The 24,486-nt window shown below is 29.4% G+C and overlaps 1 protein-coding gene across 1 annotated transcript in view; it reads right to left on the bottom strand.

The window, feature by feature from the left end:
• Nucleotides 1-24,486, bottom strand: part of Gyc32E (Guanylyl cyclase at 32E) — a 297,263-nt gene that overhangs the window by 248,803 nt on the left and 23,974 nt on the right. The window contains exon 2 of the mRNA XM_075367966.1: nucleotides 23,854-24,129. Within this exon, the coding sequence (XP_075224081.1) occupies nucleotides 23,854-24,024 (171 nt within the window). The 5' untranslated portion in view covers nucleotides 24,025-24,129. The remainder of the gene's footprint in view (nucleotides 1-23,853; nucleotides 24,130-24,486) is intronic.

Raw genomic sequence — 24,486 nt, 5'->3', positions numbered from 1 at the left:
GTTCGATAAAAGTACTGTCTGTAGATTCGCAATAAAATCTTGTATATCAGAAGCTGGTAAAACGAGTAATGAGGATGAATCTCGCAGTGATCAATCAGTTTCTGTGACTGATGAGAAGCACCAAAAGGAGGTCGATAAATTGTTTTAAAATGATCATCGCCACGCAGATAAGCATATCGAGTGAACGAGTAGAACTTATTACACAACTGGCCTACCGTAAAATCTGTTCTCGTTGGATGTTACGCAAACTCGCAGAAAACAACAAACCATAATGAAAGGAATGTTGTGAAAGCTTCTGAAATGTAATAGTAAACAAGGGAGATGATTTCCTTTTCAATACTGCAACGGAAGACGAAACTCGGATGCATCATTAGGATCCAGAAGAAAAAAAAATCAGAGCATGAAATACCGGCACTATAGTTCGCTACAATCTATAAAATTCAAAACACAACCCTTTCCAAAAAAAAAGAAGAAAATTCTCTTGACGGAGTTTTGAAATTCCAAATAAATGTTGAATGTTCATAGCTGACTACTTATTGGTTTGGCTATAAATTCTTTGCGACAAGGCGTTAAACACTTAAGAGACGTTTGTATCGTATAGTTTACAGAGCAGGTAATTCTGAAACACAATAATGCTCGGCCACATATTTCACGTGAAACCTCCTAATCTCCTGCGAACTTGAAATTTGAACTTATTCCACACCCTCCATACTTAACAGATTTGGTTCCCTCCCGTTTTTCTTTTCTTTCTGCAATTAAAGAAGGGTATTAAGGGTATTAATTTCACCGTGGATGATGAAATAAAGAACACAGTGAGGTCGTGGATCAAGGAAAGACCGCCAGATGTCTTCATTGACGGAATGAAAAAACTGGTTCACCTCTTGGTCGAACTATGTATCTGTAAATAAGTATAAGTTTTTATACGCGGAAAATAAGTATAAGTTTTTATAGCAATGTACTTTTGTCATATTTATTTCATTTGTCTATCTCTTTTCATATGCGAATTAATGAGCATCTGAGGATTAAATATAAATACAATTGGAAAAAATAAGCATAAATAAATAAAAAATCAACATTTATGTAAAATTTTCAAAATATTTCTGACAATGTTGAAAAGAATAACTGAAAATGAAAAAGTAATACCTCACTACGATCAGTATAAGTTAAAAGCAAAAGTTTAGTTTGCAATTATATTCTACATTCTCGAATATTAACACTGGTCTCGGAAACACTGATCTCATAAACTATTGCATTAAGAAGCATGCAGACAGGATGGATATCAACTGCTCCAAGCAAATTTTAATTGGCTTGCAGGTATTCAAGGCCATTTAGCAAAAATATCGCACGTGATAAGAAGTTAAACATAAGAAACCTAGTTTGAATTTTAAGATCGTATATTCAAATTGAGATTTAAGGTGATTACTTTAAGATAAACGATGAAAAGTAGAAAAACTATGACAATTGCTTTATTTACATTTATATTTTTATGTTATTTCAATTATTACGTACTTTCGAGATTGGACCTCAGTATTTTCAAAATTTTCATCAAGTCAAGCCCCAGCGAAGGTATAATCCCTGACCCCCGTCTAATCACCACTATCTTAAACCTCTATTCCAAACTTTAATAGAATCAATCACCTCACATAGAAGTCATCTTAAATTTGAAAATGTGTGGTATAGGTGATCTCAAATTATTAATCCATATAGAGCTTACACACATACATAAACACGCTTGCGCGCGCGCAAACCAACGAACGAACAAACAAACAGAATTAAATCTTTCCTTATATGCATTTCTTGATGTTACATGACCACCTCCAAAACCTAAATAAATGGAAAGGTTATTTTTGGCTCAATTTCCATTGTTATATATATAATAGTTTATACTATTCTATAATTTGTTTATTTGTTTATTTGCTTTGTTTGTGCAACAGAACAGTTACACAAAACCTTTGTATGTTGCACAATATCACATAAAATCACAAAAGAACAGCCACAAGTCAACAACCCATATATAAATTAAAAATGCAATATTCAAAACACAATAATAATAATAACAATTATAGTCAAATACAAAAAAATAATAATTAGAACTTTAAAAACGGTAGCTATGGAGTGATAATAAAAACACATAGATGAAAACATTCAAAAACAAAAACACAATAATAATACTAATAGTTACAGTATTATAAAAGTGTATATATATATACGATGATGTATACTTTTGCGGCTGCCACAAAAATAAATTAGAAAAAATAAAAAAGATTTTTTAAATATTAAGAATATTACAATTTTTATTTAATTGGATTTAGAATGTATTTAAAACAATCACCTTTAAAATATTGATTAATTGCGTAATTATAATTTTTTTCCAATCAAGAACAATGGTACTGTTAATAATGGAAAATGTCAAGGGTGTACTTCAATTTGTATGGGTGCTATAAATGCAGACAAACAATTATGAACGAGATTAAAGAAATCGAATATATTTTTTTGGGGGGATTACTGAAAACCCTCATTTTCTAATTTCTGGTATTTGATAAGAGGACACCAATCAAAAAATAAAGGATTTCATATAATATTTAATTAAAATATGTCGTTAACCGGTAAGAATTTAAAAAAAATTGGAATCAATAATCAAGTTGATTTTAAAATTAAATTATATTATAACTAGCATCTCCGCCGCGGTCATTTTTTTTTAAATTTAGGTATTTTAATGTTTTATGTATTCAAAATATATATATTGAAAATATATACATACCGAATTTACTCGCGTAATTCACACATTTTCTTTTACGAACATTTTTTATTTAAAAGTAGACGAATGATTTATTTAAGAAAACGATTTTACATGGATTTATAATCTACACTAAACTAATCTAATCTAATAAATAAAATCTAATCTAATCTGAACTAAAATGTAATAATCAGTGAGAAAATAAAATTTTTTTGAATGAATATTTTTATTTGAATATTTTTTTTTAAATGTTTAAAACTTTAGGTGCATGAATTAAGCCGAGTAAATGCGATATATATATTTATATGTAGCATAAAGAAGATTGAATTAAAACATTTCTGAACAATTCTAGGTTCTGAATCATTTACTTGATCGGAGAAAGCGAATTTCTGCTGACTTAATACTGCATCTTTTGTTTACACCAAAATTGTATAACCTACTGCATTATTTATTTCAACCTCTTCCGTGTTATCTTTCCATTCTCCGGTGAACTTCTCTACATACGGTTACATTCAGTCGCTGAAAGATAACAACTTTGTCAAGACGCCTTCATTATACGCCTCTAAACGTAAACAAATGTAAATCTTAATCTGCTTGAACACAATACGTTTCAAAATTAATCACAAGATTTTAAGGCATTTCTTGTAATCTTTATTAGATTTAATGTTTTTTTTTGTTACGTACAAATTATACATTTAAAATATTTTTCATAATTTTATTTAACTTTTTTTTGTTGCTCAGGGGGACGAATAAAATTAAAAATATCCGAATTGAAAAAAAAAATTTAATTATTATGGGATGTTCTTTCAGTAAATGAATCATGGTGATTTTATATTTTACAGTCAAAATGTATTTTTTAGACACATAATATCAAAAAACGAAATCTTTTAATTTTGATTGGCTATTTTAAAATAAAAAATATTGTAATTTTCTTAAGCAGGTTGTATTTTTTTAAAAAATAAATAGAAAGAAAATCAGATCAATAAAATCTGAAATTCTTCTTATTTAGAATTTTTTTTAATGTTAGTTATCAATTCTGCTTCTCTTTACAAAGAGACAGATTTATTTATCTTATATTCTTTTAAGACATATATTTACTTAGAAGGATGGTATATAAAGATCAATATATAATGCTTTATCTTTTGAAAATTAATTACTTGCGTCAAAAATAAACGGTTTGCATAAAAAAAAAAAAAAACTTAAATTTAGTTTTTTTCTATATTTCAGCGACCTACGTACTATTAGGTTGCTTTACTTTTATTCGAAACTCAAATTTATTTTTATTTGAAAGATTATTTTAACAATTGTTATTAAAAATTTGTATCTTTTATATGGGAAATCTTATATCTTTGTTATCTTTTTTATTTTTGATTCCAGACATTAAATCAACATTAATTTTTCACTGAATTCATAAAAGTAATAATTCAATGAATATTAAAAACTCAAGCATGTTAATATTTTCTCAAAAATATACCAAATGGAATTTTACAATATACGGAACTTATATGTAAAAATAAATGCTCATTTATTTACTTATTATTATAATTTACTTTTTTCTTATTTTTCTCCACATTAAACGCTTTGCAGAGATATAAGCTTCATCAAATTGTGTGACTATAAAAATTTTGGAATAAAAAATAGATTTTATATGAAACTCCTTTCCGTTGGAATAACCTTTTATTTATATTAGTTAATACTAAATCAATGATTTATATTAGCGATTTTCAATTTTATTTTTAAATTGAAATTTCTATAATCTTAGTTGTGATGAAATAAAGATCTCTGGAAAAGCGCTCAACGAAAAGAAATAGAGGAAATAAATAAATGACAATAATAAGTAATAAGTAAATGAAAAACGTTTTGATAAATAATTATATTCTGCTCCTAGGATGCAATTTGGCAGGCTATTTATCAATACTGAACGCAAGTTCAGTAGCTATGTATATTTTCTGTATAATATATAATATTAATTGTGCGAAATATAACTTCAAAGCTAACTGAGTAAACCAATTTCAAGAATGAATTAATAATTTTTTTTTTTTAAATCTTTTATGTTACTTTTATTATTAAATTTTATAATTCAAAAATCTATTTTTATTCACCTTAAAATTACTTTAATTTTTTTTCTAAATCTTAAATTAAAAAACAATCTCTGAGTTTAAATTGAAAATTACATTAAGATTATTGATTCAGGGAAACAAAACTATTCAGATTTATAAATCTTCTTTTCAAAATGTTTAAATAAAAAAGTTAAAAAAAGTTTTTGGATCGATCCCTTAAAATATTTATGAAGTAAATCATTATTTTATACACCCTATTTATTAAAATAAATAAATTTTACAATACTGGTTTATTCCATTTATTAGAATATGTCTAAAAAATAATTATTAAAAATGTATTTCATTAAATATGAATAAAGATACGAAAAATACGTTGGTGAAATTACAAAAGCTCTTTTTTACTACATAAAAAAAATGTACTTTTAATGAATCTAATTTACTAGTAATATTAATCAGAATATTTAGGTAAATATTAATTTTTTAATACTCATTTTAGTGCCCATGCATAAATAGTAAATGATGTGTATGTCAAGGAGGAAAGAAGCTGATACGTGATAACGACAGCCATTATTAGTGCTGCCTAAACGTTTTAAGCAGATGATTTAATAATGGAAAGATTAATCCAACTTTCAGATAGAAATCATTAATTATTGAAAATTAAATTAAATTGATGTATTAATCAGTAAAAGATTAATACATTTATTTCAATTTTTTTTTTTTTAAATAAATAAATAATTTAATTTCAATTTTAAAATTACTAAAGGCATGGAAATATTCATGAGGATACAAATGTGTTCTTTTACTTCAATAAAGGTTGATAACAACAAAAATAAACCCAACTTAAGTAAAATTATAAATGCTTCATATTTACTTAATCTAAGTTACACTAACATTCTACAAAATAATTTTGCACTGTTAATTTAAAAATAACCCTAAGTTTGATGAACGATGCAAATTTAAATGTTTTGTTTGCTTAAAATTAATTAAAAGACAACAACTGAATAATTTTTTACTATTTTACTATTATTTAAATATTAGATGCATACATATAACAGAAACAACTTAAAATTGTGTTACGTAACAGAAAAATATGAGACTAAATTTAAAAAAAATGTATGCAGATTTTTTTTATTATTTATTCACTGTTTTTATTTATTTTTTTTTTTAATTTTATTTATAGTCCCATCAATAATTAAAATCATCAACAATTAAGTTAGGGACTTAACAGTTTAATGTAACTGTACCGGTAAACGTGTAGTCTTGAACAAACTCAGGCCGACCATTCCTGAGACCTAATTAATTGAAACCTAATCACCAAAGAACACCAGTATCCATGATCTAGTATTCAAATCCGAATAAAAGCTTTTATCTTTATTAGGATTTGAACAGGAGAAACTCTCGACTTCGAAATCAGCTGATTTACGACAACGAGTTTACTAGACCAACTCGGTGGATTTATTAATTTAGCTTAACAATGTTAAATTTACCAAAGTTTCATCAAAATGAATATATTTAAGTTTATTGATCAGTAAAACGAAGAAACTTAACTAGCTCAATTTCAATTACTCATTAAAGAACACAAAAATACTCTGAACAACAAATTTCACAAAATAATATCTATCATTCATACCAGCTGAATTGGTTATAATTATACATAATTCAACCAGAAAAAAAAATTAAATAAAACCCTTCACACATTGTTCAGTTTTTGGTTTGAAAATCAAGGCCTATTAAATCTTTGTTTTTAGTGACTGATATCAGCTGATGTTTTTGTTTTAGAAAAATATAAAAACTGAATTGGAACTTTTAATATTTATTTATTGTATTGGCATGATTATATGGATTGTTTTTCATGAACATGTTTTTACCTTGCACTTGTGGCTCTAATATTGTTTATCGCAAACAGACCTCAGCTATAATCATGTTAAATTGTTTATGGTGTTATTATCTCTTAATCTTTTTTATATTTATTTTTTTGTGGACTATCTCTTTTTGTTATTGACTGGTAACGGCGTTTCTTTAATATTATTTTTAACGATTAAACTGCATTTACAATAATCTAAATTGGATTGTAATTTTGAATTGTTTATTGTTTGTTTGAACGTAAAACTGTGTGGTGTTAATAAAATATATACAGCTTTGGATCGCCAGTTGAATGATGATCTGTTTTATTTTTTCTTCGTAAACGCTACTCAATCCCAGACCCTCAGAACTTCTCAAAACACACATACAAATAAAAAAGATCGATTACATAAAAAAGCTCAACTGCATTTCACTCAAGAACTGAGTTTAAATAAATTAGATAATTTTAAATTATTAACCACTAGAATAGGCAAAAAAAAGAAACTTAAAAAATTTAAAGAAAAGTCATTCATAATTCGTCAAATTAAAAACCTGACATCAACGAATTCGTTACGATAATACAGCCCAGTTAGTTTGAGACTACTCAATAATAATGATTTTTTTATTGTTACTTATCAAAATTTAGAAAAATCAGTTGACGCGTATGGAGGGGATGGGTTGAAATTAGCTACTTGCTACCAACAAAGGTATCATATATCTGTATACATTCACTACAGCTGAAATTGATCCCATAAATGAAAGTTAAATTCAAAATCATTCTATCTACAGCAGAACAAAATGTTCACAAGTCATAGAAAACAGAATAACACACTACTGTGTTATATAAACAACATATAAAAAAACAAAAATGATACATAAAATTGAAGTAATCAAGTAATAGATTAAGTTGAATCATTCATCAAAAAATAAAGTTTACAACTTATTCACAAAATAAACTAATTAACAACATACTTTATACGAGTGATAGAACTTACTCGTACTTGTAATGATTTTTTTTTTTTTTATATTCCCACCTATTCCTCTGGAACGGATCTACAATCAAGTTTGACTCGCGCCAGAGGAGTGTCCTTTACTCTAGCTCGCCTCCCCGCCCGCCGGCTGTATGTCCGGCACGGCAGGTCAGTTCACCGGTTAGCTCTTTTATTTCGTAGGTGGAAATTCCACCTACGACAAGCCGTCATCAGCGAGCGGTTTCTTCTTGACGAGCTTCCTCATCTTTCTTCTTTATAACTGCGGTTATAAACGACGAGATCACATTAAAGTTATTCTCGTTAAGCAGCATTTTATCCACCACATTCTCCGTAGATAATGGCCCTATACGTCTTACACAGGATTGCCTGCTTTCAGTCCAACGGTTACATTCAAATACTACATGTTCAGGGGAATCATATGCCCCACAGTAAGGACAGTTGTTGTTATCTACCCTTAGTCTTGCACATATATAGGACCTGAACGACCCATGCCCTGTAAAAAATTGCGTTATCCAGTAATTTATGTCCCCGAACTTCCTTTCTATCCATGGTCTGATCAAAGGTATCAAACGATGTGTCCATCGTCCCGTGTTGGCTACATCCCAACGATGTTGCCAATTACGCAGCATCTCTTCATATGCTTCTTTAGAAGGTTGTCCACATGCTATACTCACTCGCATCTCCGCCAGTTATTTAAGCGGAGGAACTCCTGCAATTACGAGTACTGCCTCGGTGGAGACTGAAGAATATGCGCATATCACTCTTAAGCCCATGCGCCGTTGAATTCCTTCAAAGGCTCTTCTGTTCTTGTCGGCACGCAGAGCTCTTTCCCAGACTTGTATACCGTAAAGTAAGATGGAATTAACTACGTGAGCGTAAATCTTACGCTTCGCAGTTCTGGATCCTGTCATATTACCGAGTAATCTGCTAAGATTTTTGACCGTGCATTCAGCTCGTTTACGTATTTCATTCACGTGTGCCGTAAAACTCCTTCTCTTGTCAAGCCAGATCCCTAAATATTTGGCTGAAGTCTGTTGCTGGACAAGATTACCCTCTACTCGAATTAGGATGTCAGATATTCTCCTACGACCTGTCATGACTACGTATTTTGTTTTACCATGCGAAAGTTTTAAGCCTTTAGTGGACATCCAGACTTCTGCCATTCGTATCGCTACGTTTGCCTTCTCCGATACCTCTACTTCAGTTTTTCCAGTAACAACCAAGGCCAGGTCGTCAGCAAAAGCCACTGGGAAAACACCCAGAGGATAACTCAGCCCGAGAATTCCGTCATAGACCAGATTCCAAAGGAGTGGCCCCAAGACAGAGCCTTGAGGCACTCCACACGTCACTTTGAAGCGGAAGCAGGATCTACCCTGGTGACAAACAACAAACCTATCCTGCAGGTAATTCTGGATAATTCTTCTTAGGTATCCAGGAATATCCTTATCTCTCAACGCTTGTAGGATCGCATCCCATTTCAGCGAATTAAAAGCATTGCTCACATCAAGCAATATCACAATTGGTATCTTCCTGGTGCGCCAAGTACCCGATGCCGCTTCGTCCACCAGAGGCATAACTGTCTTAACAGCACCCACCGTAGAACGCCCCTTACGGAAACCAAATTGTGCGTTAGAAAGGCCACTATGTTCTTCAATCGCATTTTTCAGCCGCAATTCCAACAATCTCTCTAGGAGTTTGCAGATGTTATTAATCATGCATATAGGTCTATATGCTACTTGTAAGTCATCGGTCCCCGGTTTCTTGATAAGGGCCAACCTGGACTCTTTCCATTGCATTGGAATACAACCATCTCTCAGGATCTTATTCATGATATTAAGAAGCTCTGCAGGCATCCTCTCTGCTAATATTCTGATTATCTCGGCTGGAATGCCATCTGGCCCGAGTCCTTTATGTAGCTTCAGTCTTTTCACCGCCATTACTTGTAATGATTACATCAAACTATTTACACGCTAATAAAAAATTAATAAGCGATTATGTTGTTAATGATAAGACCAAAACTACGTTCATATGAATAAACGAGTTTTAGAACCTAAGGATGTCAAAATATAAATTTTAATTTCAAATAATTACAGTGAAATCAAACTTATAAATCTTCTTTTTTTGCTTGTTTTAAAGGAACTTAAAAATAAATTTTTGTAAATCTTTCATTCCTAAGAATATTTTCAAATGGAAAAATAAGTTACTCGAGTTGAGAGATTACGATGATGATGTTGACATGAAAACATAAGAAAATGTCAACTACTATTAGAATATTATTTTAGCGTAAAAGTATATGATTGTATGGGATTTACTCAGAGCTTAAAGGTACAAAACTTGACTGATAAAATATTATTTCCGTAGACAATAGAGGGAAGAAAAAAAATTACAATAATGTTTGGAAAAAAAATGGAACAATAAATGTGACAAGACGACTTTACGGTTCAGTGGAACGACTGACAATTGAACGAATGTTATCGGCTGAAAGAGAAGGAAACTAGAAAATAAAATATTTTCAATCGGCTGCAAAAAAAAAAATAATAATTTCTTCTTCTCTGTACATTTAAACCGATAAAACCATACCAGAAAAGGCAAAAATATCGAATAAAATATCTTAATAAAATAATATACTGAATATAGAATTAGTCTGAATAAAGAGAACTCGGCGAATACTTCCTATAAAAAGGTACAAAAAAAATTATATAGTAAAAAAAAAACTAGTGGGTAAATTTGTTAATGGTAAGATAAAACTATAGCATTTTAGAAATTTTTTAATACTGCACCCAGTCTATCCCTACTTTTGTAAACTTATAGGACTAGAATTATTAAGGATTAAAACTCAAGTTTTCGCTTGGAGATAAAAACATTTGAATAATTTTTTTTTTAATTGTGCTTGTAAAGTGTAATTAATTGAATACAATAGAATACTATACTATTCACGCGTTTTGAATACAATTAATTAAATAACACAAAACTATTTTTTTAAATATGTATTTATAATAATTTATTTGTATTATTCACAAAAAAAAAAAGATTAAAGAATATGTGAGCTAAGAATAATCGTAGAGTAATGACAGAATAACATAGCTGTATTACAGTTGTATAATATTACCAGCTGTAAATTATTAGTAAGTGGTTTCATTATAAATAATACCGGATTCAAATATAAACTCTCTAAAATAATAATTCTTATTAGTTAAATTTGAATACGTGGATTATTATTGCGGCGTATTTAACGTAATTAAATCTGTTTTTACCAAGATAAGCCTCTACATGCTTTCAAAGTAAATATTTTGATTCCTGGGGATTATTTTGGCTTTTACAATAATCTTTGCCTTGTTGTTTTGTTTTATATTTAAGTAAAAGCTATATGGAAAAAAGAACGCGTTTAAATGTACTAATAAAGAAGCATGTAAATAAAAACAATGTTCATGGTAGGAACATAGAGAATTTGGTATGGTTTCATATATCAAGGGTTGAAGCGGCGAGCATTATTTGCCGGTGTATCCTTTAAAGTTAAGTTTTGACAAATTATTTTAGGTCTATAGTAAAACAGAGAATCTAATTATAAAGTACTGCAGTTATTCATTTGTCGGGAGGTAATGGATTCTTTTTGTTTCTACTACTGCAAACATTGAATAAAATGGTCCCTTCTTGGTTCATTCTCTTTTACGGCAATAAAATTTAGATGTTTATTTGATTATTGGCCGAGAATTTTATTTATAACTAGTCAATGTGGCAAAGCATTACGAGGAAAAGGATGTTCTCAGGATGAGAGACGACTACTATAATAGCCAGGAGAGTTCATTTAGGAACAGAAGCTCATTAAAGAAAAAATTACTGTCTTTAATAGTTTTTCTCTAGTTTTAGAAAAGTGAGTTTTTTAAAATTAAATTGTAAAAATGTGGAAAAGAATTATGCTTATCTAGAATTTATATAACACTGACAACTTTAAAAACTTTATACAAGTATAAGATCATTTAGTTAGTTTAGAGATTATACTTTAGAGCACCTTGGGTTATATATATATTACCATCTCCGTCGCGGCTTCGACCGCTCTATATGTTTACTTGCTTTTCCTCCCGCCGTCAGGCGATATTTAGTAAGTTAAGGTGAGTCCCTAACTTTGACTTCCAACTTCGACTCTCCTGGCTAGCTCTTCCCATCTAGTCAAAAATCATGTTTGTGAGAACAGTAATGAAAAATGATAAATTTGCCGATCTTCATGGCGGAGTGGTAGCGTCTCGGTCTTTCATCCGGAGGTTCCGGGTTTGAATCCCGGTCTGGGATTTTTCATACGCAACAAAATTTCATTTCCATTTCCCGTGCATAAGCTTCAAGCTTATGTGGCGAAACCATCAAGCCTAAAAAAATAAAAATTAAAGCCTGATCAATTTATAAAAAATTATCAGTGTATTGTAATTTCTTCAGAGCAACAGTTGGTCAATACAGAACCTGAAACTTTGAGTGATCTGACGAATGCGAATTTCAAAATAGTTGGCCTCTTTGTTAAATATATTGGTTATAGCTGGTTACCTGTCCTTCGTAAGGATAAAAATGTATTTTGCCCAGTTCTTGGCGTTAACCGACAAACTCTATTAGGATGTGGCTGTACTTCGTTCTCATTCTCTTTTTTATTTTTTTTTATTTTATGTTTTTTAATCAAGTAACAAGAGACATATGCAGCCGGTCACGTCGTACATACAATAGCAGTGACTGTGCTGGTTTAATCGCCACAAAAAATGTAAAAAACCGAAAATAGTCTTTAGATATTTATCTGAAGACATTTGCAAGCTCAAAACTAGTGAATACCTCGTTTAATATAATCAGAAATGGGTAAAATTTGTAACCACTGTTCTAATACTTTTTTCACCCCTTTCAAGGATGAACTTCGAAAAATCTAGAAATTAGTTACGAGATATTAGATATTCACATGAAGATTACACATACCAAAAATCAAAATGATATCTACAATTTTCCGAGAAATTAAAAAAAAGTAGATTTCTTTGTTACTCCATTTTAGCTTTTAAACTCGAAATTTCAAAAAATCCTTTCTTAGTGTGCACTTAACCGAAATTTATCTTCATTAATTTTTGCTGGGCGTTGATTATGAATCAGTCACGACGTGTTGCTTTATATATATATAAAATATAAATGTATACAATTATATATATATATATATTTATATGTATGACTTTTTTTTCTAATTTTTGATAATTTTTTTTAAATTTTGATCCCCGTTTTTTTGCTGGTATGAAAAAGCTATTTTTGGAAGGTATTTACGCTTTAAATTATACTTAAATGTGTTGTAGCATGAATTCTAATCGTTATAAATGGACAAAATATGTCTCATTTTACAGAAACGAATATTTTAAATTAATACAAAATGTTTTACATTCTTTTTCTGTTTAGCCTCCGGAACCACCGTAAGGTATTACTTCAGAGTATGATATGTATGAATGTAAATTAAGTGTAGTCTTCACACAATCTCAGGTCGACCACCCCTGAGATGTATGGTTAATTGAAACCGGACCAACAATGAACACCGGTATCCACGATCTAGTATTCAAATCTGTATTAAAAATAACTGCCTTTAATAGGATTTCAATCTTAGAACTCTCGACTTCGAAATCAGCTGATTTGCGATGACGAATTAACCACTAGACTATCCCGATGAGCTAATATTTACGGACGAAATGTCGGGTTCGCTAATAGGTTCCGCAAGATATTATAAGAGTGCTTATACAAGATGTATAAGTGTTATAAGAGTGTTATATCCCAAACATATATTAATACAGTATGTTTGGAATATAATATATCAAAAAATTATTTTCATTGAATAATCATTTTTTAGATTCCAAAATATCTAACATATATATATATATATATATATATATATATATATATACATCGCATTTTAAGAATGGAAGTAGATTTTTTATTCAAACGCTCGGCAACAGCATGTATTGAGGCTAAGCTCCCCTTCCCCTGTCTTTCATATTTTAATATTACCCCCTCCCTCAATTCCTTTCCGTCACACGAATAGTTTAATTTTCCATACTTTGCTAGTCACATTCAGGAATACAGTAGCATTTTTATTTTTCCTAATTTTCATGGTATTTTTTTAGATTGTAGGTTAACATTTTTATACAATTTTTCCAGATTAATAAAAATACCCCCCTTAAATATCGAAATAAATTTAACACTTTAATAAATTAAAATGAAACTCTAAAAAAATACAACAATCTGATCAATAAAATCAGCTATTATTGTACAGTAAAATAAATTTCTTCCAGTGAAGAAGGCAATAAATTACTAAATAAGTTAATTACATAAAATTTACTAGACCTACAATAATATAAGTAGTATTATAAAGTACAATCCCTCCCTTTTTTTAAATAAATCTTACAACTGAACTTCAGTCTTAGCACTCTATCAACAGTAGTCTCTTTTGGTTGTTTGTTTTCATTCCTACTTTTTTCTTTTATCAAAGCACCCTTCTGAATTTTTCTTTCCAACTGCTTTTTTTACAATGGCAATCTTTTTTTGTGAACCCACGCACATTTTCCATAAATATTTGTCATAGAATAATGTTAAAAAGATTAACAAAAAAACTTTAAAAACTAAAACGTAAAAACATAATTTTTTGGTTTCTAATTTCTTTACGTCAGCGTTAAATTAGTTTAGTATTTTTTAGTTTGGAAATAAAAAAAGTTCAGTTTTTAATGTTACTACTTTTTAAGCTCGTTTTTTTTGGATTTTTAAAGTTTATTTTATAACTGATTTGATTATTTCTGTCCTTCCTAGCACTGGTGCTAAAAGTAGATTTAGCACTTTGAGCGCTAAAAATAACTTTGAGACAGAAGTACTCCAAAACGCATAACTACGAATGTTAGAGTGATAATGCTAGGAAGTGCAGAAAATAACATTCAAATCAATTATTAAAATCTTAGCAGAAATATAGAATATTGTATAAATTTATTATATTTACAATTATATTACAATCTATCTATATCTACTCATTATTCAGTCGTTTTTTTTTTTTTGGCTTGCTGACATCGCTATATAAGTTTGATGCTTTGGCGTAGGATATGTAAGTGGAATTTTGTAGCGTATGAAAAGTGGTATGCCTGTCCAGGATTAGAACCCAGGACCTACGGATGAAAGGCCGAGACGCTACCACACCGCCACGGTGATTATAATAAATATTTACTATTCTTTATTTTTAGAAGTTCTACTAATAATTAAAATTTAATTTTAATAAAACCCTAAATAATATGGCAATATGTTTATGCGTGTTTTTATTGTTTACTTATTCAATAGCCATTTAGAACAGAACAAAATTAGATTCAGTTATGGCAAATTATAATACTAGTAAAAATTAAAATGTATAAATTACGATTATTTTATATCTTTATCAAACTTATAAAATACTATCTTATTTCATTAAAAAAATAAACCCAAACATGTACATTCTAAAAGATTTAAATAAAATGTATACAACAATTTACAAATAAAGAATTAAAAGTATCTAATAAAATATGTAAACAAGAGATAAATATTAAAAATTAAAAAACACTACTGCAAAAAACATTGCTCTTTAATGTAGGATATTTAAACAGTGTGCAGGTGACAATATTTTGTATATAGTACTCGTAGAATTTTTTTCTATTTTTTAAATTTTCTTAAACATATATATTACATAGTTACATAGTGTTAAAAACAAATAATCCCTTGGAGCAACACACGGTAAAGCCAGGGATAAAAGGTGAAATTCCAGGAAATTTCCAACTGATAAGCTCACTACATTGTTCCTATAGCTTCCACACACACATATATATAAAAAATTACGCAAAAACAACCATGAAAAACGTTTATTAGGACTATTGATTTATACTTTAATTTATTCTCTCCTTTATACATTTATATATATATAAATAAAATTAATGATTATATATATGATATATATAAAATAATGATTTTTTTTCCTAAAACAAAATGATATTCTTAAAATCATTAATTTAAAATAAAAAATCGATTTTAATTTATTTTATGATAAGGCAATAAGAACTTGCAAACTTAAAACTATTTTTTACTGACTTTAATAAAAGGAATTCGACCATTTTTTTTTTCAATCTGACCACTATGAAATGCATGATCGTGGATATCAGTATTCTTTGGTAGTTGGGTTTCAATTAACCACACATCTCAGGAACGGTTGACCTGACATTGTACAAGACTACACTTCATTCACATTCATACATATCATCCTCATTCATCCTTTAAAGTAATACCTTACGGTGGTTCCGGAGGCTAAACAGAAAAAAAGAAAAAAAAGACACCAGTTAGAGAAGCCTCTACGAGATTAGTGAGTGATATTTACTCTACAGCCAGTGTCTGTATTGAACATAGTGAAAAGTCCATTGTCAGCTAAATGTTAGTTGATTTTTTCAGCGTACTTCATGCTGATAAGCAATGCGATATTGCTGATACTAAATGAAGATTGCAATAGGAAACATTTCAGTCCTCACTTTTCTTAGTATATCTGGCATGAAATTCTTGTTATTTTTGTTGATGGCTCTGCCATTTTTAAAAGTAACTTGTGACTCACGTCTGGTCATCTACAACTGTTATGCCCTTATGGAACCTAATCATACATAAGAATGCATAATCATAAATTATTTGCTGTACAATAATACATTAAATATTATGTATACGTAACTGTTAGAGAAAGTAAAATAATGCAAGAATATTAATATCGAAAAGGAAAAACCGAAAATGTGTATGAAAATTCACTTGTTTTGAATCTAAAGATTGTTTAAAAATATGTGGTTTTTCATCATTCAATGACGTTTTAGTAAAGCTGGTTAATTTACTCAATAAAAAAATGTTTTATAATGTCCAATTCACATCGGAAGAAGTGTTGTCCTTCTATTCATATGCATTCATGCAGCATTTAACGGATAAAGTATGTTTTTTTTTTTATAAAGTTTCATCCTGATTTATAAAATCAGGCGAATTATTTAACAGCTTGGGTGGTTCAGGTCATTTGTATTTAAAGGAAATACCATGTAGTTTTTGTTTCACAAAAATTTAAAATTGCAAGGTGTCAAATTACACAAATATGGTAGCTATTCAGTTGTTTCTTTGGTGACTTAAACATTCATAAAAGTTTTGATGGAGGTAATGACTGATTTGACCCCTATCTTGCTCGAAATACAGGGATGGCTTCAAATAGGGTTGTTTCATGGGTCAAAAATAAAAATAATAGAATCTTGCACGATTTCATTATATTTATTTCTTGTTACACTTCTGTTGAAGAAATAATTTACTGATACTATTTTTTTTTTAATTCCACGATGTTACCTTACCCTTAAATACATTATCTCATCCGAAATTGTATCACCTGATTTAAGCTTCTCATTTCTTTTTTTAAACATAAATCACGGAAATACAAATGTATCTATAGCAATAGACCTGTTAATATGAATGCGTAAGAACAATTTTTTCTTCTGAGAAACGCTTTCACTTAACTCAAGATGTCTGTATTTATTGTACAGTTTTTCTAACTTGTTATAAAGATATTGCAGCTTAATCTTTATAAATTGATTATTTATATGTATATATAATATAAACTCAATAAGCTATTAAATAATGCACAAATAATATGATATAATTCGAAAAAATTTTTCCCATTTAATTTATGCAGATTCCTTTTGATTAATCGGATCTTTGGAAAAAAGAATATTACACGGTACTAACTGTTTTAAAAAATTGAAATTGCTCGTCAAGATCACCCGCTGAGATATCCGGTATTCTTTTACTCTAAAAAAATAAAAATCATACAAAGTGGCATGAGATTATGTAAGTCATGTATTTCATAAAATTAAATCGGTGTAATATTTTGGTATAGATATTTAAAAATAAACAAAAGTAAAAGTGGATGAGACGTTTTATTCAAATTTTTTATTTGTTTTATTCAACATGTATTATAGGCTGTTTATCTATTTTATCTAGAGGAGATAATCATTATTAATATCATTAATAGCTTAATATCATTCGTTTTGGCAGGCCAATCTATGGCTTCTCTCTACGACCTATCCAGCGATTTGGAAATTGTTCAAAATAAGTATTCAAAATGAATATTGCAATATTCAAAGTTGCAGCGACAGAAAAATCGTGTTAACAATAAAACGAGGTAAAACGCACTGCAAGAACAATTTTATTGCATTTTAAATTCATAATGCATGCAATAACGAACTTTAAACAGTGCTATAATATTAATAATAACTATTAATTAAGAACATAACAAATTAGACGGCAATATCAACTGAGTTTATTTACTTTAAATTTTACAATATTTATTTTAAAATTTTAAATAATTGTTTTTGATCGTAAATTACTAATGATATAAATTTTGAAAGCATATCATTCTACAATACATATTCAAAATGCTTTCTCTCTACAACTTGGAAGTGCGCTAGCCTCACGTAATATCCGTTTATAACTTGTACCATGCCTGGTGGTACACCTGCAGATTCATCAATTATTCTTCTTTTCAATTCGTCAATCTCTGCAGGTTTTGTTTTGTAAACATTATGTTTCAGGTACCCCTCAAAATATTAATCCAGAGGAGACAGATCTGGGGATTTGGCAGGTCATTCTATGGCATTTCTACGACCTATTCAGTAATTTGGAAATTGTTCATTTAAAATTTTCCGTGCCCTTAGATAGTAATGAAGTAGTGCCCCATCTTGCTGAAACCATGCATTATTATTTAATCCTTGTCCAAATTTTCCTGAATATTTGGTAAAATTCTATCGACTTATAAGTTGTAGTAAGCATCTCCTGTAAGGTTATCATCTAAAATGAAAGGCTCTACAATACAATGACCAAAGATTTTCGCCCAAACGTTCACTTTCTGAGGATGTGTATTGTATTGTATATGTGTACTGTACACTTTCTGTGTATGAGCTTCCAACATCCATCTGGGATTAATTTCGCTACAACGTCGTTAGTTTTGCTTATTCGCATAGCCATTTAAAATAAAAGTCGCTTCATCAGTAAATATTATTGAATTAGAAAATTTTGCATCTATGTCTAACTTTTGCATTATAATATCGCAATACTCTCAACTCGGGGTGAAAATCATCTTCCGAAATTTCTTGCACCAGATGCAGCTTACAAGGGTTGAAATTTATTTGTTTTAAGAATTTTTTGAACTAAGACACAACTGATGTCAAGTTGGACAACAGTTTTTCGAATCGATGAATGTGGGTCTTCAACAAAGGTCTGCAATACATCTAATGATTTTACATCAGTTACAGTTTTTGGTCTACCGCTGCGAGAACGATTCTTTACGGTTTCTTCAAATGGCTGTACTATCTTCACATACCTCTTCTAAAGGCCGAACTCTGTCACCATACCTTTACATCATCAACAGAGTTATTCTTTCAGTTTCACTTAAAGAAGGCACTATTATCTGAACATTTAATGTTTAATAAAACTAAATAAATGAACGAGAAAACTAGTAATAAAACTTTCACAAAAAAATTTGAACCTCTAGGGCTACAACTTAATTTTTACTAGCACTATCAAACTATACTATTACAAGTATGCTAAAGTAAAAAGATGAAATGAGGAGTTAATAAGTTACATCATTTCAACGTAATACAAACTGCATTGTTGTAAATTAACAGCTGATTTACTCAACTAAATTTGTAATAGATTTTTTAAAGTATTTCCAGCTGATTTGTTTCATTTTCAATAAGTAACAAATAGTAGCTGACATTAAAACTAGAAATTAATTTTTATTTAGAAAATATATCAGTTGATATATTCAGTTGACTATAGTTGTTGATATAGTTATGTCGTCTTGTTGTTGTCTTGTTATGTATGTTACCTGCACATTACCTATCTTGTTATTTATGAATCTTGTATATTATCTACATTATAGTACTGTTTAAAGTTCGTTATTGTATGCATTATGAATGTAAAATGCAATAAAATTGTTCATGCAGCGCGTTTTTTCTCGTTTTTATTTAACACTAATTTTCCGTCAATGCAATTTTGAATGCTTAAAACTCGATAACGAAGGCATTAACAGAAAAACGGGTTCATCATTGTTTTTCTTGTAAAATTTTAAATCAGAATCATGTGTCATAGTCAACTTTCTTATTTAAAAAACTAAGTTTGATTCAATATGGCGAATACAAGACAGCGGACAAAAATTATAAACTCACCACAATCCGGTTCTTTTAAAATATGTAGAACCTCCATTTCTTTCTGCGACCAAATACCTTTCAGATATGTAATATAAAACTGTTATATATATATATATTATATATATATATATATATATATATATATATATAATATATATATATAATATATATATATAGCCTACAACACTCCTCGTAACATAAGGATTACAACGCAGGGTCACACATCTAAATTGGCTCAGCCACTGTGCTGCTACGGAAGAAAACCCATAAATATATACACACATACGCCCTAAATACATTACACTCCTTTTTGGTCAGTCGTGTAAAAAAATTATACTATATACAAATATTATAGACACAAGAGATAAATACTGAAAATTAAAAAAACACGACTACCGAAAATAAACATTGCTGACAAATATTTCTCTTTAATATAGGACAATTGAAGAGCGTGCGGGTGACAATTTTGTATATATTTTTGTTTTCAAATCTTTTAAATCTATTAATCGTATACAGACACATAGCCTATGAAACTCCCGGTAATGTAAGCATTTCAACACGGGGTTATCCTTTCTTGAAGTTTAGAATAAAGGTAAATTTACTTTCTTAATCCTAATTTACTTCCTTGGGTACATGATTAAATAGGAAGTTTTTAACAGATTAACTTAGATTATCTCAATTCAACAAAAACATACAAAATGAATGAAGTACGAATAGGACTTTAGAAATAAAATCAACCAAACTATTTTAAAGTTATTTACACAGCAACTAGAATATAAGTTATAATAAGAAATTTCGATGACTAAAACTATGTAACCGAACGCTAGTCCTGTGTGTAAATGTGTTTGGAATCTATTCACTTGTTCAACTTAAATAATAAAACGGAAATGATCTTATATAACAAAGTTTTTCTCACTTACCAATAATCGGTTGGCGCCGGCAGCAAATAATTTTGGTTTAGAAGGGAAAAAGTATAGAAAAACTTTATTTAACCACAAAACTGCGGAAGTCAATCGAACACTTATCGTTAGGAAGTTTTTCACGAACTTTTTAAGATTTTTTCTTTGTAAATCTTATACTAAAATTCTATAAGTAGGCTTAGCTACAACAATATTTTCAACAGTTTATTCTTCGAAATTCCAATACAAAGAGAAAAAAAGGTTAGTTACAAACAATTTTTCCCCTTATTTTATGGTTTTGAGATAAATATTAAAATATATTAAATATTAAGTTACAAATACTTTAGAAAATTATTCGATTTTATGAATTTTACGTGTATTAATCAATAAACAGAAATAACGTAAAACAAGATGAGACGTTTATTTTTAAAAAAACGTACATCTCATCGTAAGAAAGAATCAATAAAACAGAACAAAAACTGCTAGAACTTTTATAAAGTTCTAGTTACCACAAGAATTATTATTCATATTTGCAGATAAAATTTATTTAACAACAAAATAGTATCTGTTATTTAATTAATTAAATAAAGGTGCTATATTTCAGTTAAATAGTTGGTCTTTAAGAATAGAAGATGTTTAACATAAAGTACTCATTTGCTATATTTGTATGGCATCATTCATAAAATTATTTAATTTTTAAGTAGAAAATATAAAAGTTATAAATCATCTAAAAATTGAACGTTTTAAAATCGTATCACATCAGATTTTTTTCCACAATTGTTTTTTATATTTTTTCGTAAAAGATTGGAGTGTATTTCTTACGCAAAGAACACTTTGTAACTAAAAACAATTAAAATGTACGTCGTGTAAATAAGAGATTACATCTATTTATAAACAATTCCTGTTGTTAATTTATTAAACTCGCATGGTTTATTATTATGGCTTAACCCACTGAAATCAACGAACAATAAAATTTATGAACGAATCTAAAATATAAGCCGATATATGAATTTAATATCAGAACCAGCTTTGTACACATTCTTAAAATACTTAAAAAAAAAAATGCTAATTTGAGAAAAACTGTAAAAACTTCCAACCTAATTCTGGAAAAATATAAAGAATATTAAGGGTATATGAATAAATATTAAATAAAAATCGCCTTTCTTTAATTGTTAAATACACAGTTACCAAAAAACAAGGACTTTTAAAATTAAAAGGGTTTTATTTTTACGTTCCCGTCTAACGCTATAGCTTTAGAAAGTATTGTAATCGGTCCAATTTGAGCATATGCGGTTTTCACCGGATCTTGACTTTTTAATATCTAAGGAATCCGAAAAACCAGATGGAAAATTTTCGGATGTTTGTATGTACGTGTGTATATTCGGTAAGTGTGTATGTCGCCCTCTAAATCACCTTATATCTCCAGAATTACTGGACCGACTTTGACCAAACATAGTCAGATTCCTTCTATATATGGACCATTGACGCCATTAAATGTTCGACTTAAAAATTCAAGAGGGTGAGGCTGTAGAGCAAGGTCATCCTCAGTATCCCGATATTTCGCCTAATTAAGATCTTATTTTTCTTGGGCACATTTGGGCAATTAAAAAATAATAATATTTGCAAAAACAAATTTCTGTAAAATCGCACCCCCATCCCAAAAAAAGCTCTAAATAAACTAGTGGCTAAGTGGGTTTATTACATCCCACTCTACTAGCGCTGACGTACAGTTGTTATGGTCCTGTGGTATGTTGTGACGTCACAGGTTGGCGGTAGAATTAAATATATGAATAATATTTAAAGTGTAAATAATATTTTAAGTGGCCGCTAGTACCGCCATGCCTGCGATAATGAAATACGGTGTGCGCGGTGTGTGTGTATGTGTGTGTGTGTGTGTGTGTGTGTGTGTGTGTGTGTGTGTGTGTGTGTGTGTGTGTGTTGATGTTGGTTTATTTATCTGATGTATAATTTCTTTCACATAGTGCTCTGTTTTTCCTTTCGTGTTTTGTACTCTGTGCTTCATCAGAGCTTTTTATTATAGAATTGAATTAAAAACAGGATTAAGATTATATAAACCAAGAATTACGAGAATTTAAGTAGTGTTCACAATCTCAGTCACTGATATAAAATGAATTAACTGTACAGTAATTTTATAACAACAATTCAGACGGTAAACATACCTCTCTAAATTTTTAATATTTTAAAATAAGTTTTTAAATTCTATAATAAACGGTCTGATGAAGCAGAAATCTGTACAAAAGTACAAAGCGAGTAAGACTGGAATAAAGAACAAAGCAGTAAGTGAAAAAATTAATTTTATAAATAATTCTAGTCTGTTTTTAAAATAAAATTTGCTAAACTATTTAATATACTGATACGAAAAACTGCAGTAACAGTAACTAAACTTTTTAGATTTCTTTATTTTAATCCCATTTTTAATTCATTCATATTTTACTTATTCAGTAAAAACTTTATTTAATGTTTAATATAATTTTTATTCCGTTTAATTTTCAACATAAAAAAATAATTACTGTCAGCCATAAACTTAAAAAAACCTCTAATCACTCTTTGTGCTCTCTTATTAAAAAGTTCTTACTAAAATAAAAAAGCTTAAATAAACAATTTTCTATGAAGAAAATTAATGTTAACAAACATCTAGTAGTTTTTCAGGAGTTTTCCCTAAATATAAAACTATACCCAGCATTTTTGGAACTAAACAATGTTTCCGTTAGCAGCATACCTCGTTATCAACTGATGTAAAAAGAGAATAGTACTAAACTTTTATATCTACATCTTTTACAACTTACGTTAACACAATTAATGGGAGAAACTTGGCATTTAAGCTCCCACGGACACCCTTTTCAACGTGAGATAAGAATCCACCCACCATTGCTTATGAAAAAAGTCACTGTGTAACTAATAAATATTAAACCATTAATTCATAATAACAAAATAAAATATTTCTTAAATAAGCATATATAAATTAACAACAAATATTTTTTAGATGAAAAACTACAATTTTCATTAATATAAAAAATACAGTAAATAGATGGGAAATTATGTTATGACAAAAGAAAACACTTAAACCGTAAAAACACTTACATAAGATATCATAGGCAGATTCCAAGCGGCAGCAACAAGAGCTTCTGCACTACACGTATCATCCGGACCAATAAATGCTAAAGTACCGTTGTCTCTCATTTCAGTCATCGCACGAATAGCATTAGCGGCAAACCAAGATTGTTTTCTGGTCAATCCGCTTCTCATTTCCATTGTTGTACCGATGTCTGCTGTAACATACTCCAAACGACGTCCCGGTAGAAGAGCGTCGTCTTTATTAACTGCATCAACAGCCAAAGGAAGAGCACCCAGTACAACCTAAAAAAGATGATAAAAATTACCTCACTATAAATGTTTAGCAATTAGAATATGAACCAAATATAAGAGAATAATAACTAACTAATATTACCACAAAAAAATAAACTGTCTTAAACTGATTTCGAAGTCGAGAGTTCTAAGATTCAAATCCTAATAGGTAGTTAATTCGTCGTCTCAAATCAGTTGTCTAACAGCTGATTTTTGAAGTCGAAGGTTCTGAGGTTCAAATCCTAGTGAACGTTAGCTAATTTTCGGATTTGAATATTAGATCGAGATTACCGGTATTGTTTGGTGGTAGGGTTTCAATCAACCGCACATCACAGGAATGGTCGACCTGAGACTGTACGAGATTACACT

The sequence above is a fragment of the Lycorma delicatula genome, chromosome 6, assembly GCF_047948215.1.
Source record: "Lycorma delicatula isolate Av1 chromosome 6, ASM4794821v1, whole genome shotgun sequence".
Taxonomy (NCBI): Eukaryota; Metazoa; Arthropoda; class Insecta; order Hemiptera; family Fulgoridae; genus Lycorma; species Lycorma delicatula.
The sequence above is the reverse complement of the archived record's forward strand: the minus strand, read 5'-3'. Positions and strand labels throughout refer to the sequence as shown.